This window comes from Salmo trutta, chromosome 1 (assembly GCF_901001165.1).
Source record: "Salmo trutta chromosome 1, fSalTru1.1, whole genome shotgun sequence".
Classification (NCBI taxonomy): domain Eukaryota; kingdom Metazoa; phylum Chordata; class Actinopteri; order Salmoniformes; family Salmonidae; genus Salmo; species Salmo trutta.
Genome location: NC_042957.1, coordinates 24191879 through 24209552, shown reverse-complemented (window position 1 = coordinate 24209552; position 17674 = coordinate 24191879). Strand labels below are relative to the sequence as shown.

Genomic DNA, 17674 nt, shown 5'->3' with positions numbered 1-17674 from the left:
TCAGACAGCGCGAGAGCTGCTGCTATAGCATCTCAAATAGCAAATGCATAGGCGACGGAAGGCAGGCTTCATCAGTGCGAGGCAGTATACTACATATGAGGCATGTCTTACCTTGCTTCAAAGTAGCCTAGCCAAAATCAGACCGTATCCGTAGAGGCAAATATTTTCTATAAACTGTATTTCATTGTCCAGTAGCACAATCTTAGTCATATTAGCCACCCATGCGAGTTGTGGCATATTAGATCTCCCCTCTTTCGATATTCAAGTATTTCACATGAAACTGTTCGCATGTGCCGGGCGCTTTTGAGGACTGCGTTTTACTGCTAATTCCATTATGCTTCGAACACCGACAGCGTTGCATTTTGGTACATCAGAATTCCATTAATTTCAAATGAAACACTGCGTTTGCGTTGCAGAGACAGTTGCAGTGCGTTCGGTGTGGTGCACACTTTGGATTTATCGAAAGTATGCGTCAAACTATGTGTAGATTTGCTTGACGAAAATGTTAGCAGAAAGAGAATGTTGAACTTTTGTTGCATACATATCCAGATTGTGGTGTGTACTATTTTGCGCAAAACGATGTCGGTGTGTTCGGAACGTTCATGCATGCGTAGTCTACTGACTTGTGCGCATTGCTGCTCTTATAATGTAAATAAATAATAGTTTATCAGCATTTTTAGCAAAAGTTTCTGATCTGTTGCATCACTCATCCCCCTCACAACTGTCTCAGTGTGTTTGGAATAGGTTATTTCTTTCTCGACAAGCTGACCAGTAGAATAGGTAAACTTTTCTACTATGGGACGATAGTATTTTGACAAAGGCTAGTGATTTTGCTGTTCGTTGCTTGTTTTGTTGGCTGAGGGAAAGTACATGTAGACAGTAATTCAAACGTCCTTCAAAGAATGCATCAGAATTCGGTAAGAAGGACTGCACATCGTTGCATCCTGGATTTGCATGTTCTGTTAATATGAATTACCATGATCTAAATGTGACTTATGAAATTCTTAGCACGGTGGGTGGACACCCTAATCAGGTTACGCACCAAATGTATATGGGTCCAGTACATTTTAAATGCTGCTGGTCAAATGTCCGGCACCACATTTTACTAACTGGGAAACCCTGACGCGCACACTCTGCTGCTTTATTCTAGTGGCCTTTTGGGGTACTTCAGATTATCATAAGTGTCTGTAATTATCTCTGGCCCTCTGTGTGGCCTTATCGAATCGTGACCTTAGACCCTTATAGTGCCATCTGTGCAAAGCATATTTCTGAGATATTGAGCATCAACGTTTTCGGATCTCAGAACTATTTGGAAGTGTATTATTCTTTCATAACCCATTAAGGTCCACCTTTTTTAAAGGTACCTAAAGTGCAGAGTATCAAAATCCTCGCTCTTGTTCCCTTGTCTATAGAGAGATAGATGGATAGATATATTTCAAAATATATATATATATATTTTATTTTTTTTACTGGTGCAATCACAGATAGAACCTTAAGGCTGAACCCAGATTGACAGTTCAGAGCTATAAGGTTCTATCTGACATTTCTGAATTAGACATGTTCTGTTTTTAAGAAGACTAGCTATTTGAATACATAAATTATAGAATAACACTATTTAACAAGATGGAGTCAGAACACGTATTATGATAATCAGATGAATTACTGTCATTACCGAACAATTATTTTAAGATTTCTGACTTTTTCCTTTTTTTTGTTTTTGCTTGCATGCCATTATTGCTGGCAAGACTAGTCTAGACCATACTTGGAGGGAGATGGCAAAGATATGCTGATTGGTCCATCTGTATTTGTTCAGGCTTGTGATTGGATTACAGATAGAACCTTTTTAGTGCCAAGTTCAAATGGGTTTAAATTTCTAGTACATTTTTTTTCCCAAAATGTACTTTTCAAAGAAACTAAGTTCACAGACATGAAGAACCATCTAAAGATCAGTTATGTGACTAACTCATGTTTGACAATGTTCAGTACCTTATAGTACAAATCTCTCAACATGTAAAATATATATATTAAATAATCAAATAAGATGGCATCTGTAAAACATGATCCTAAATATAAACCAACTCAGTGAATACCATTCAAATAAAATGTTATTTGTTGCATGCTTAGTCTCCACCTGTTCACAAGCAGTGAAATGCTTGTGTCCTTTTCCAACTATGCAGAGTTAAAGATGATAATAGAAAAGGGGGCCATACTCATCACCCTCTGTAGCACCTTGCGGTGAATAACAATAACAAGTAAAAATAACATTGCTATATACAGGGAGTACCAGTACCGAATCGATGTGCAGGGGTACAAGTTCATTGAGGTAGTAGCTATGTACATATAGGTAGGGGGTAAAATGTCTAGGCAACAGGGTAGATAAGACTGTAGCAGCAGCGTATTGTGGCGCAGTAGCATCAGCAGTGTGTGTGTGTGCATACTCAGTGCAAAAGTTAGTTTAAAAAAAGGTCAATGCATGTAGTTTGGTTAGTCATTTGATTTGCTAATTAGCAGCCTTGTTTAGCAGTCTTATAGCTTGGGGGTAGAAGCTGTTCAGGGTCCTGTTGGTTCCAGACTTGGTGCACTAGTACCGCTTGCCATGCGGTAGCAGAGCAAACGGACTATGGCTTTGGTGGCTGGAGTCTGACCATTTTTTTGGGGCCTTCCTCTGAAACCACCATGTGCATACTGACGCCTTACACACACTCAAACTCCCCACATACGCTGCTCCTACTATCTTACCTATCCTGTTTCCTAGTCACTTACCTACAGTGGGCCTCCCGAGTGGCGCAGTGGTCTAAGGCACTGCATCACAGTTGTTAGCTCTGCCACTAGAGATCCTGGTTCGAGTCCAGGCTTTGTGGCAGTCGACCGGGAGACCCGTGATGCGGCGCACAATTGGCCCAGCGTCGTCCGGGTTAGGGGAGGGTTTGGCCGGCAGGGATGTCGTTGTTTCACTGCGCTCTAGTGACTCCTGTGGCGGTCCAGGTGCATGCACGCTGACATGGTTGCCAGGTGTACGGTGTTTCCTCCGACACATTGGTGCGGCTGGCTTCCGGGTTAAGCGGGCGTTGTCAAGAAGCAGTGCGGCTTGGTTGGGTTGTGTTCCGGAGGACGCATGGCTCTCAACCTTCGCCTCTCCCGAGTCTGTATGGGAGTTGCAGCGACGAGACAAGACTAACTACCAATTGGATACCACGAAATTGGGGAGGGGAAAAAAGGGGTAGTAAAAATACCCTACCTACAGTGCGTTCGGAAAGTATTCAGACCACTTTTTTAATATTTTGTTACGTTACAGCCTTAACCGAAAAATTGATTAAATTGTTTTCCCCCCCACATCCATCTACACAGAATACCCCATGATTACAAAGCAAAAACAGATTTGTAGAAATTTTTGTAAATGTATTAAATTAAAAACTGATCACATTTACACAAGTATTCAGACCCTTCGTACTTTGTTGAAGCACCTTTGGCCACGATTACAGCCTTGTCTTCTTGGGTATGACGCTACAAGCTTGGCACACCTGTATTTGGGGAGTTTCTCACATTCTTCTCTGCAGATCCTCTCAAGCTCTGTCAGGTTGGATGGGGAGTGTCGCTGCACAGCTATTTTCAGGTCTCTCCAGAAATGTTTGGTAGGGTTCAAGTCCAGGCTCTGGCTGGGCCATGCAAGGATATTCAGAGACTTGTCCCTAAGCCACTCCTGCGTTGTCTTGGCTGTGTGCTTAGGGTTGTTGTCCTGTTGGAAGGTGAACCTGCACCCCCGTCTGAGGTCCTGAGTGCTCTGGAGCAGGTTTTCATCCAGGATCTCGCTCTACTTTGCTCCGTTCAGCTTTCCCTCGATCTTGACAAGTCTCCCAGTCCCTGCTGCTGAAAAACATCCCCACAGCATGATGTTGCCACCACCATGCTTCACCGTAGGGATGATTCCACGTTTCTTCCAGACGTGACGCTTGGCATTCAGGCCAAAAGTTCAACCTTGGTTTCATCTGACCAGAGAATCTTGTTTTCTCATGGTGAGAGTTCTTTTAGGTGCCTTTTTGGCAAACTCCAAGCTGGCTGTCATGTGCCTTTTGCTGAGGAGTGGCTTCCGTCTGGCTACTACCATAAAGGCCTGATTGGCGAGTGCTGCAGAGATGGTTGTCCTTCTGGAAGGTTCTCCCATCTCCACAGAAGAACTCTGGAGCTCTGTCCAAGTGTCCATCTGGGTTCTTGTTCACCTCCCTGACCAAGGCCCTTCTCTAGTTCCTACCATGCAGTAATATCTAACAAGTAATATAACAATTTCACAACTACCTTATACACACAAGTGTAAAGGAATGAATATGTACATGGAGATGAGCGATGGCCGACCGGCATAGGCAAGATGCAGTAGATGGTATAGAGTACAGTATATACATATGCGATGAGTAATGTATGAAAACATTATATAAAGTGGCATTGTTTAAAGTGACTAGTGATACATTTATTACATCCAATTTTTTATTATTAAAGTGGCTAGAGATTTGAGTCAGTATGTTGGCAGCAGCCACTCAATGTTAGTAATGGCTGTTTACCAGTCTGATGGCCTTGAGATGGAAGCTGTTTTTCAGTCTCTCGGTCGCAGCTTTGATGCACCTGTACTGACCTTGCCTTCTGGATGATAGCTGTGTGAGCAGGCAGTGGCTCGGGTGGTTGTTGTCCTTGATGATCTTTTTGGCCTTCCTGTGACATCGGGTGGTGTAGGTGTCCTGGAGGGCAGGTAGGTTGCCCCCGGTGATGCGTTGTGCAGACCTCACTACCCACTGGAGAGCCCTACGGTTGTGGGTGGAGCAGTTGCCGTACCAGGCGGTGATACAGCCCGACAGGATGCTCTCGATTGTGCATCTGTAAAAGTTTGTGTTTTTGGTGACAAGCCGAATTTCTTCAGCCTCCTGCAGTTGAAGAGGCGCTGTTGCGCCTTCTTCAACACGATGTCTGTGTGGGTGGACCTTTTCAGTTTGTCCGTGATGTGTACGCCGAGGAACTTAAAACTTTCCACCTTCTCCACTACTGTCCCGCCAATGTGGATGGGGGGGTGCTCCCTCTGCTGTTTCCTGAAGTCCACGATCATCTCCTTTGTTTTGTTGACGTTGAGTGTGAGGTTATTTTCTTTACACCACACTCCGAGGGCCCTCACCTCCTCCCTGTAGGCCGTCTCGTTGTTGTTGGTAATCAAGCCTACCACTGTAGTGTTGGCTGCAAACTTGATGATTGAGTTGGAGGCGTGCATGCAGTCATGGGTGAACAGGGAGTACAGGAGAGGGCTGAGATTGCACCCTTGTGGGACCCCAGTGTTGAGGATCAGCGGGGTGGAGATGTTTCCTACCTTCACCACCTGGGGGCGGCCCGTCGGAAAGTCCAGGACCCAGTTGCACAGGGCGGGGTAGAGACCCAGGGTCTCGAGCTTAATGATGAGTTTGCAGGGTACTATGGTGTTAAATGCTGAGCTGTAATTGATGAACAGCATTCTTACTAGAGGTCGACCGATTATGATTTTTCAGCGCCGATACTGATTATTGGCGGCCCAAAAAAGCCGTTACCGATTAATCGGCCGGTTATGTTTTTTTATGTACATACATACATACATACATACATACATACATACATACATACATACATACATACATACATACATAAGCAGACTCTTCAGTATCGTTGTCACTTCAGCTGTGTGTGTACGTACTGAAGAGTCTGCTTAGGTACCAAATCCTCTCAACTGTTTGAATAATAAAAATAGTTTAAGTTACCTGTGATGAATGCTGAAAACAAAAACTGTAATTTCTTTATGCAGGAAATCCTATTTTAATAATGGGCATGGTAAGAATTGACTACCAAAGTGCGAGTCACAATTCCCATGACACCTTCTAGCAAAAGCTGAAAAGCGGTTTCTTCATTTATTCCATAGGATATTTTTAGATTAATTTAAAATAAGGTCTGTGTTTGGTTTAGGCTTACACCACCGTGCCAATTTTATAACTGTGTAGATATCCATAGGATATAACTTTGATCAATATAAGCGAAGATAATTCTTTTTGTAGAGTGGATTTATGAAAATATGTTGACAAACGTTACCTAGTGAGATTTACACGGGTATCGAAACGCCGAGGCGGTTTAACCACAAAACACTGACCTTATTTGAAGTAGATCAAGACATTCTCTATGGAAGACATGAACGGTAAAATAACGAAGGAACCCCTTTCAAGTTCAGCCGCAAGTTATTACAGGAATTATGACGCGTCGACTATTTCTCTCTAAACCATATCTTTGACTATTACGAGCCTGCTGCTGCCTACCACTGCTCAGTCAGACTGCTCTATCAAATATCAAATCATAGACTTAACTATAATATAATAAACCTTAGGTCAAACTATCTCAAACATTATTCTTTCAGTGACAAACGGAACCGTTCCGTATTTTATCTAACGGGTGGCATCCATAAGTCTAAATATTCCTGTTACATCGCACAACCTACAATGTTATTTCATAGTTCCGTAAAATTCTGGCAAATTAGTTCGCAACGAGCCAGATTCTGTATACCCTGATTCTGCGTGCAAAGAACGCAAAACTGACACAATTTCACCTGGTTAATATTGCCTGCTAACCTGGATTTCTTTTAGCTAAATATGCAGGTTTAAAAATATACACTTCTGTGTATTGATTTTAAGAAAGGCATTGATGTTTATGGTTAGGTACAGTCGTGCAACGATTGTGCTTTTTTTCGCAAATGCGCTTTTGTTAAATCATCCCCGTTTGGCGAAGTCTGCTGTCTTTGTTAGGAAGAAATAGTCTTCACAGTTCAACAAGCCAGGCGGCCCAAACTGCTGCATATACCCTGACTCTGTTTGCAAGAGAAGTGACACATTTTCCCTAGTTAAAGAAATTCATGTTAGCAGGCAATATTAACTAAATATGCAGGTTTAAAAATATATACTTGTGTATTGATTTTAAGAAAGACATTGATGTTCATGGTTAGGTACACGTCGGAGCAAAGACGGTCCTTTTTCGCGAATGCGCACCACATCGATTATATGCAAAGCAGAACAGGCTAGATAAACTAGTAATATCATCAACCATGTGTAGTTAACTAGTGTTTATGATTGATTGTTTTTTTTATAAGATAAGTTTAATGCTAGCTAGCAACTTACCTTGGCAACGTAAAGCACGTGGTTAGAGCGTTGGGCTAGTTAACGTAAGGTTGCGTCCCCAAGCTGACAAGGTAAAAATCTGTCGTTCTGCCCCTGAACAAGGCAGTTAACCCACTGTTCCTAGTCCATCATTGAAAATAAGAATGTGTTCTTAACTGACTTGCCTAGTTAAATAAAGGTTAAAAAAATTTAAAAAATCTGCAAATCGGTGGCCAAAAATATCGATTGTTATGAAAACTTGAAATCGGCCCTAATTAATCGGCCATTCCGATTAATCGGTCGACCTCTAATTCTTACATAGGTATTCCTCTTGTCCAGATGGGTTAGGGCAGTGTGATTGCGTCGTCTGTGGACCTATTGGAGTGGGTCTAGGGTGGAGGTGATATGATCCTTGACTAGTCTCTCAAAGCACTTAATTTACATTTTAGTCATTTAGCAGATGCTCTTATCCAGAGCGACTTACAGTAGTGAATGCATACATTTCATGCAATTTTTTTTTTTTTTTTTTGTACTGGCCCCCGTGGGAATCGAACCCACAACCCTGGCGCTGCACACACCATGCTGGCGTTGGAAACACCATGCTCTACCAACTGAGCCACAGGGAAGGCTGAAGTGAGTGCTACGGGGCAATAGTCGTTTAGCTCAGTTACCTTCACTTTCTTGGGAACAGGAACAATGGTGGCCCTCTTGAAGCATGTGGGAACAGCAGACTGGGATAGGGATTGATTGAATATGTCTGTAAACACACCAGCCACCTGGTCTGCGCATGCTCACAGGACGCGGCTAGGGATGCCGTCTGGGTGGGTTAACACATTTAAATGTTTTACTCACGTTGGCTGCGGTGAAGGAGAGCCTGCAGGTTTTGGTAGCGGGCCGTGTCAGTGGCACTGTATTGTCCTCAAAGCGAGCAAAGAAGTTTAGTTTGTCTGGGAGCAAGACATCGGTGTCCGTGACAGGGCTTGTTCTTTTTGTAATCCGTGATTGTCTGTAGACCCTGCCACATACGTCTCGTGTCTGAGCCGTTGAATTGCGACTCCACTTTGTCTCTATACTGACGCTTAGCTTGTTTGATTGCCTTGCGGAGGGAATAGCTACATTGTTTGTATTCGGTTATGTTTCAGGTCGCCTTGCCATGATTAAAAGCAGTGGTTCGCGCTTTGTTTTGTGCGAATGCTGCCATCAATCCATGATTTCTGGTTGGCGAAGATCCCACAGCACTGTCAACTGTGGGACTTTATATAGACAGGTCTGTGCTTTTCCAAATCATGTCCCATCAATTGAATTTACCACAGGTGGACTCCAAGTTGTAGAAACATCTCAAGGATGATCAATGGCAACAGGATACACCTTAGCTCAATTTAGTCACATAGCAAAGGGTCTGAATACTTAAATACTAAAGGTATTTCTGTTTATTTTTTTATATACTTTCTAAAAACCTGTTCACTTTGTCATTATGGGGTATTGTGTGTAGATTAAGGCAAAACATTTATTTAATCCATTTTAGAAAAGACTGTAATGTAACAATGTGGAAAGTTAAGGTCTAAATGCTTTCTGAAATCATTGTATATTTATAGAGCTACCTCGTTTTCCTCCTATTGCTGCACGTTGATTCGGTACTCATACTCCCTGTATATAGCCATGCTATTTTCTCAGTTATTCCTCCTAACTTTTTTTTTTACTCTGTTGGAAAAGGACCCGTAAGTAAGCTTTTGACTATTAGTCTGTAGCCTGTTGTTTATGAAGCATGTGACAAATACAATTTCATTCGTTTGTGTGTGTGTGTGTGTTTCTGCATGAAATAGCCTTTTTTTTTTTTTTCACACTTATTTTACTTTAAATGTTTTGGCACCAAAATGTTGAAATTTTTTTTTATTGAAAGTAATGCCGTTGTTGATTTAGATGCTTTTTTCAATTAGGCTTTTCTCTTAACCTATGGACAATATTGACACAGAGATAAAAAATAATACTATATACAACTACAATTAAAACATTTAAAGTTGAAATTACCAAGCTGCCATAAATTACCGCAAGTTTAACCCTTGGCCTATGTGTTTGCAAAGATATGGGTTTCAGATGAGTGGCATTGGTAAATGAGTCTAGACAGGCACCATGCAACAACACTTAATAGGTATGGATTGTCTTTTATAAGGCAACAGCTTGTTCATTAGGTCACTTTGCCCTAGGAGCATCACACACTCATCTGCTTTAGTAGTTAGGCATGAAGTATGCGTGTGAAATGAAACTGTTTTTCGAAGATTCCAATCTTATCGCCCTTATTGAGCAGTTAACAGATGAGTCAGCAGCACTGACACTACACCTGATTGGGATGTCGCTTTTCTCGAAATGTGCTGTTAGTGTGTCACTTCCTGTTTTCTAGAATCTGGTTGTTGGTTACCAGAAGTACCCGTAGTCACAGTTGTAAAAATTAATGAAAAACATATCAGAGACCCTGTTTACTAGCTGCCTGTCTTAAAGGTACAGTACAGGAAGGCAGTACAACACACATGCAGTGCAAAGGGGAGATATAGAAAAGGCCTATGAGGGGAAGTTCTGTTTTCGACGAAACCACCAGGACAAATGCCTCAGAAGTTTGCGGTCAACCAAACTCGGTCTCTCTCACACACTTGTCCAACATGCTATCATTACTAGCTCCCCCTAGGGTTAGCGATAGCTCAGTGCTCTTATGGCTCTTCAGACTGGGTTAGGATTGTACTGACAGGTTGAGTGGTCTCCTTTCTGATGTAATACCTGCAATTGGCTAAAGGGTATCTGTTAAATGGTTCTCTGGCTTCCTCTCAGGAGAGTACATAAAGACCTGGAGGCCCAGGTATTTCTTGCTGAAGAGCGACGGTACGTTCATCGGGTACAAGGAGCGACCGCAAGACGTCGACCAACTGGAGACGCCACTCAATAACTTCTCAGTAGCACGTAAGGCAACCCTCTGACACTCTCCCCCTAATCACAATATTTAACACATCAATTGAGCAGTGCATCTCCACTCAGGTCCTCAAGTACCTCAGAGGTTGCACATTTTTGTTCTTGCCCTGCACTACATTCTATGCATCCCTGATGGTTCACCACATGACATATCTCGCTCACGTTCCCGCTCTCTCCCTCTCTTTTTCCTTATGACCAGCAGAATGTCAGCTGATGAAGACTGAGCGACCCAAGCCCAACACATTCATCATCCGCTGCCTACAGTGGACCACTGTCATAGAACGCACCTTCCATGTGGAGAGCCCAGAGGATAGGTAGGTTACACACATACACACTGTCTTGTACAGCTAACCTTGTGGGGGGGACACAATTCAGTCCTATAAATCCTATTTTCCCTAAACCTAACCTGTACTCTTTCCCTAACTCTAGCTCCTAACCTTAAAACTAACCGTAGCTTCTAACCCTAACACTAATTCTAACCTTAACCCTAAACCCCCTAGAAATAGCATTTGACCTTATGGGGACTAACAATGTCCCCAGTTGCTGAAATTGTTGTTTACTATTCTTGTGGGGACTTCTGGTCCCCTAAAAAATAACGTGTCACACACACACACGTAGAGTCATCCAACCTCTGGTTCCCTCCGTCCTCAGGGAGCAGTGGACAAAGGCCATCCAGGAGGTGGCTGATGGGCTGCAGAAACAGGAGGAGGAGAGGATGGACTCCTCACCAGACCCCATGGACATGGAGATGTACCTCACCAAGCCCAAACTCAAAGTGGTGCGTACACCTAACCCTCTGTTCTCAGCATTTGTGTTGCTGTAAGGCAAATACCAGTGGCAGGGTTTTAGATATGGTAAAATAAAGTTCATCCATCTCTTTGTTTTTTAACACTTTGTCTCCTAGACTATGCACGACTTTGAATACCTCAAACTCTTGGGAAAAGGCACTTTTGGGAAGGTTATCCTGGTGAAGGAAAAAGCAACCGGAAAATACTACGCTATGAAAATCCTCAAGAAAGAAGTGATTGTGGCAAAAGTGAGTAGACGTGTGTGTGTGTGTGTGTGTGTGTGTGTGCGCGTGCGTAGTCTGTGTATACTGGTATTTCCTTTTCTTGGATCAAGCTCATCTCCTTAGTCTTCTCTAGGATGAAGTAGCACACACTCTCACTGAAAACCGAGTACTGCAGAACTCCAAACACCCCTTCTTAACGGTGAGAGACCATTCCATTGGTGTGCAATAGGAACTCTGTTCCCTCTGTTTACTGTTATACTAATATAAATGGGTAACCTAATTGTGCTCTTCCTTCATCCGCTCCGTAAAGGGTCTGAAGTACTCCTTCCAGACGCACGACCGCTTGTGTTTCGTCATGGAGTACGCCAATGGAGGAGAGGTGCGTACTTTGTTGCATTTTACCTGATGTTAAGGCCTTATCAGTGAGGTGAAATACTCAGAACATTGCAGATGGACTGTAATGAATAGAGTGGACATGATTCCTTATCTTACATGGTAGACAATTGTATGATGGTGAACTTAATACCGGTAAGGTTGGGGGAAAGGGTTTGGATTTATGTGACTGTAAATTGAATTGACACAATAACCATCTCTTTCAACCCAGCTGTTCTTCCACCTATCACGAGACCGTGTGTTCTCCGAGGAGAGGGCCCGGTTCTACGGAGCGGAGATCGTGTCGGCGCTGGACTACCTCCACTTGGAGAAAAATGTGGTTTACAGGGACCTGAAGGTGACTTAGGGAGTCTTGAAAACATTTCGCAATGGAAAATACAAATGTGTTTTTATTGGACAAGTTCAAGTAGGAATCTCCCTATTCTCGAACTCACCTTGTGAAAACCTCTCTACTGTAGCTGGAAAACCTGATGCTGGACAAAGACGGCCACATAAAGATCACAGACTTTGGCCTGTGTAAGGAGGGCATCAAGGACGGGGCCACCATGAAAACCTTCTGTGGGACACCAGAGTATCTGGCCCCTGAGGTAAACACCTACCCATCAACCCTGTCCTTCAACTGATCGAAAACTATCAGTGTATCAGGATCACTACCATAGACGTAGGGATGAGGTTAGAAAGCCCTTCCAGAGGATTTACCACCCACCTGTACATGACGCTCATGTTCTACCTCCCCTTTCCAACACATAGGTGCTGGAGGACAATGACTACGGTCGTGCTGTGGACTGGTGGGGTCTGGGTGTGGTCATGTATGAGATGATGTGCGGTCGACTGCCCTTCTACAACCAGGACCATGAGAAGCTGTTTGAGCTGATCCTGATGGAGGAGATCCGCTTTCCTAGAACCCTGGGCCCCGAGGGAAAGTCCCTGCTCTCTGGCCTGCTCAAGAAGGACCCCAAGCAGAGGTAGTGTGTGTGTGTGTGTGTGTCTGTGTGTGTGTGTGTGTGTGTGTGTACACTAACTTTGTGTGTGTGTTCCTCTCTTTAGGTTAGGTGGAGGGCCTGATGACGCCAAGGAGATAATGCAGCACAAGTTCTTCGCTGGGATCGAGTGGCAAGATGTGTACGAGAAGAAGGTATCGTATCCTAAGCTTTCTATGTGTTGTCATTGTTCTCATGGTGATGGCAAGTGTTATGACAGGCAGGTGCCCACTCATGACTCCTCCCCTTTCCTCTCAGCTGGTCCCGCCATTCAAGCCCCAGGTCACCTCGGAAACGGACACCCGCTATTTTGACGTGGAGTTCACCGGGCAGACCATCACAATCACACCTCCAGGACAAGGTACCCTCCCTCCCAACTCAACAAACGTTGCTTAAAGATTTTATGGATTTATAGGACATCGACTCCCCTTAGTTGGCTTAGTAGTGTTCATACTACTAGATAAACCACAATTTGACCTTGTTTTGTTTTTTTCTTTGAAAGATGAATGTCACTTTTTAATGATTTGTGCTCTAACTTTCTCTCTTTCCATCCCAGATGACAGCATGGAGTCTTTCGACAGCGACAGGAGACCCCACTTCCCTCAGTTCTCCTACTCTGCCAGTGGGACAGCCTGAACCAAACACCTGGACTCCCTCTCCTCACTATCTTATGGACCATACCCCTCTCACCCTGACCCCCCACACACCAACCTCTGACCAGAACACATCCTCACAGGCGATCTATGACCTCTTTTCACTTTTATTATTTTGCTGTAATTGTTGGAGCACATCTCAATTGTCTAGTGTGGCTTCTTATCCTGGTCTCCTCTTCAGATGGACAATGAGAGAAAGGCCACTATAAACTATTGAGAGTCAACCTTGGTGTCACCAGTGTTTCAAATACCGTATTTGTTCTGCTTAAGGGGAGGTTTTGGTTGCCTGCCAAAAGCAACACACTTGGACACAGTGGTGACCGGCTACCGAATTCTTCATGGCAGCATGATGTTCCTGTCAATGATACGTATGCCGCTAGCCTCCAAAGAGAAGCACATTCATAAGCGTTCTCTGAAAATGAGCTTTTTAAACGGTACACTATATATTTCTCCAAATGATTGTCTTTATATGTTGATGGAGCAAAGGGAAACATCAGAGCGTGATCTGTAGAAATAGTCCTTCCCATCTCCATCTACTAGCCACCACTGCCATTGTGCTCTGACTCCCAGGTTTTACACATTTGCGAGAGGTAACACTAAAGCTCCACACCTGGGTTGTGTTCAGTAGGACACCACGAAGCAACAAGTTTTGAAATAGAAAACGATGTGTTCTTATTGAACAAGTTCCCATAGCACCTCCTGTTGCCTTCTCCCATTTCGTGCCTTCTGAGTATAACCCTGCAGTCTCTCACCTCTCAAATGTTCACCCTCCCCAACACACACCTTCTAGTAAGAGTAAGTGCTATAGAACTGAAATGGAGTCTATGGAATGAGCCGTCTACTTTTCTTCAGTGTTACTGGCCTCACCACCTTGCCGAAGTTGTCCTTAGTGACTACAATGTATCGCGAAAACAGTTGGCTCTACTGGATCACACCATCTGTAAAGTGGTGAAGCACAGAGTGGAATTCACCAAATGAGTTGTGGATCATAAAGGACATTTTTGATGGGTGTATTGGCTACATTTATTTTTAGTGAAATAGATGTTTTCATGAGAAATCATGTGAATAGCAATCTTGTTTATTCCTGTAAAGTTGCTGCTGCAACCACAGTAGGGGAGGCATTTTCTGATACATTTTATGGTCAAATGACTAGGTGTGTGTGTGTGTGTGTAGCATGCATGCATACACACACACACACACACATACACACACACACACACACACACACTTGCTTTTTCTAGAAAGGTCACTATCCATTTACCCTGTGAACAAATGTTGAGTTGGTCCTTGGTTTATATTTTTCTATCAAAGCTGTAGACATATACTTCAAAGTACATTGAAATGAGAAGTAATATAACTTACTTTTTATATCTAGCAGAAAACCATGCTAGCTACATGTTGATAAAATAAATCAACTTGATGAAAACATGTCTTTTTCTACCAGCATGCCATTGAAGGTGCACACATGCATAGCTTCAACTACGGAAGAGTCTGAAGCTCACCTGCCTGTAGTTTTTAAAAATATATATTTTTTACTATTTACCAACCAAGCAGTTTCTCCACAAATATTGTCTATTATTGAGAACAGTCACAGTCCGGACAATGTATAACAAAACTCTCATCAATGATCCAGTGCTGGAAAATATTCTGAAGACTGTTAGCTTGGTGGAGAGTTTGTGCAATAACACAGTGCCATGGTGAGGGGCAGACATAATTGTCACTGGCGTCCTCGTGAGGGCAATGCTGAAACAAAATAAATGGTTTGAAATGAATATCTGGCTTAGCTATAACTGTGACCAAAGTCTTGTTTAGTTTGAGATTTACGACCTTACCCTCTGCTTTGTTTTGTTCTGCCCTGACCCTTATCAGAGTAGCACCGACTGAAGCCTGGATAATATAATCTGAAAGGCATGCTCATGTACTGATTCGAACCTTGGGATTGAGTGTACAAAATGAATTGTGTGAATGTTCTGCCAACAAAATTACCTTCTCTTTGCTGTTTAGTTCTCAACAGGTAGCCTATTCTGTGATTGTTTGTGTACATTTTCTTTTACAATTGTTTTAAGATTGTTTCCAGTTATTGGGTGTTTTCTCCGCAATGCTTTTAGAAACACCTCAGTGACTGTTACAGTACCTTTCAGACAGCTATTGTACATAGACAGTTACTGTTGCAAGTGAAATACACCAAACAGGCTGACACTGACCACCATCGAGGAAGGATGACCATTTATTTTGTATGTATTTGTGTGTGTGTGTGCACGAGATTGAGGGCAACAATTCATTGTGTCTCAATGGTCCTAATTGAATCCAAGTGAGGATCTCTACGTTTAGCTTTAAAATGATTGACCGTTCAAGAATTAAGAGGATAATTAACTTTGTCCTGATCCAGCAGATTCTAGGTTTGTCAAGTGTTAAGGCCTTTAGTTTAGTCTGAATATAAATGATTTCTAGAGGAAATGGTTTGGAATTTTCACAAAACAATACAATTGATAATTAATGGTAAAGAAATTGTAAATGAATGTAAAACATATTTAATTTTGTCACATTCCAGTTTTGTATTTTTTTTTTCTTGTTGTATTCTTGTTTTTTTTAAATCATTGACCTGTCAGTTGGGGGGGTGTTAAGAAAAGGTTCAAACTATTTCTATTTAAGTTATTTCATTCCCTTTGCCCCCTTGGTAGATGAGAAACTGAACAATTGAATGCACCAGCTTTTGTGAACAAATAACATTTTCCCTCACTGTGTGGTATTTTTCATTGGAATTCAGAAATAAAGATTTTTTGGGGACAAAGTGATTTTCGATTCTTTCAATTAACTCTAAGCTCCCCACTTGTATAAAGAGTATCAAGTAGCCTAAAAAGTATTGTTCAGCACATAATTTGCTGGCCCATCCTCTGGATATCTGTATTGGGCTGACAATGGAGGTCCAGAGCCAAGTGTAGATGGCCCTGAATAGGGAGCAGATGTCCAGGGAGATAGTCCAGTGTGCTGGGGTCCAGCTGTGAGCCAAGCTGGGTGCTTGATGTAGATGGAGCAACACATTAGACAATTGCTGAATTCTCAGTTGACCCCTAGCCCCTACCTTCTAAAAAACTCCTATAGATCTGAAGGATGTTTTGCATTTACATTTTGATGTTAATTCTTCGGCTGGTTCCTCAAGGAGGCTCTGTTTCAGCAAAGCCATATGGCATGCATAGTGCGCCATCATCTGGCTCAAAAGGCTATGCAGTCTATCATTGTATTTAGTCAATGGTGAAGATTGCACTCACTCTATGCAGTTATTCCTGATAAACAGGCCCATCTTGGATAAACCTAAATGATCACAAAAAACACATGAACGATTAGGCATTAGACTGTGTTGGCACATGGAGCCAAATGAAGCATCTAAAATCATACATGACGTCATGGTTTTACAGGAGACCGATTGAAATCACAATTTATAACTGACCATGAACAGAAATTACACCAACTAGAATAGGATGTTTACTGAAGTAAATGTGGTGTGCTTGCTAGTCTTTAAGTATTTATGGCTGTAAAAGGGTTTTCATAGGCTGTGTTATAGTGACCTATTTTGGGGTGGTTTGTAGGTGTGGAGTTATTATAGTGGACTAGTATAGTAAGCAAGAGTGAGTACTATATCATCATAAGCCATATGTGTTTTTAAGCTCTCAAAAATGTTTTTGTTTGAACATTCTCAATGGTTTCAGTTCAGAATGTTGATGCCTGCATTCCGCCATTGAAATTAAAGGGTATACAGCAAGCTTTATGGGTTATAAAGTAGGAAAAGTTTAGTCAGTCTGCTGAAATAGATCAAGATCAGTGGTGAATCCAAATTTGACCTTTAAAGTCCATGGTGCTTTTATGCAAATGTAAACGGTTATAGTTCAAAAAGTTAAAATAGCAACAATCCTTTGTAGCTTTAACGTTTCAAGTGGTGAATTCAAATATTTCTCATTCAAGCCTATGGAGTTTTATGCAGATTTAAAACAATTCTAGTTGAAAAAGTATTTAAATAGTATCAAAAAGCTGTATACAAGCACACTATTCCAGACCAGTCTGCACGTTTTAGCGTTTCTAAATTAAATGGAATGGTATTTCTAGTTTATTCCAGATTTTTTTTCCCATTCAAGTCTATGGCCCCTGAAATGCATTGGGATTTATGTAAAGATGGTTGTAGTGTGAAAACTATGAGTAATATAATCAAAAGTGTTATTTTTTTCAAGCAACTTGACCAGTGCCTTAAGAACTACCAACATCAAAACATTAATGCGTGCAGCATTAAAACAACATTAATGCGTGCAGCATCAAAACAACATTAATGCGTGCAGCATTAAAACAACAATGCGTGCAGCATTAAAACAACATTAATGCGTGCAGCATCAAAACAACATTAATGCGTGCAGCATTAAAACAACATTAATGCGTGCAGCATCAAAACAACATTAATGCGTGCAGCATCAAAACAACATTAATGCGTGCAGCATCAAAACAACATTAATGCGTGCAGCATCAAAGCATTAATGTTGTTTTGATGTT

At 42.2% G+C, this 17674-nt stretch overlaps 1 protein-coding gene across 3 annotated transcripts in view; it reads left to right on the top strand.

The window, feature by feature from the left end:
* LOC115191758 (RAC-alpha serine/threonine-protein kinase) overlaps nt 1-15929 on the top strand; it is a 68659-nt gene extending 52730 nt beyond the window's left edge. Inside the window, exons 3-14 of one of the 3 annotated variants that reach the window (XM_029749665.1) lie at nt 9963-10091; nt 10303-10414; nt 10752-10878; nt 11005-11136; nt 11246-11311; nt 11423-11491; nt 11717-11842; nt 11964-12092; nt 12256-12470; nt 12553-12640; nt 12744-12846; nt 13042-15929. In XM_029749665.1, the coding sequence (XP_029605525.1) occupies nt 9963-10091; nt 10303-10414; nt 10752-10878; nt 11005-11136; nt 11246-11311; nt 11423-11491; nt 11717-11842; nt 11964-12092; nt 12256-12470; nt 12553-12640; nt 12744-12846; nt 13042-13121 (1376 nt within the window). In that variant the 3' untranslated portion in view covers nt 13122-15929. Of the gene's footprint in view, nt 1-9962; nt 10092-10299; nt 10415-10751; nt 10879-11004; nt 11137-11245; nt 11312-11422; nt 11492-11716; nt 11843-11963; nt 12093-12255; nt 12475-12552; nt 12641-12743; nt 12847-13041 lie in introns of those variants that run through there. The other 2 variants (XM_029749656.1, XM_029749672.1) reach the window with 2 other exon arrangements.
* The last annotated feature ends 1745 nt before the right edge of the window (nt 15930-17674 follow it).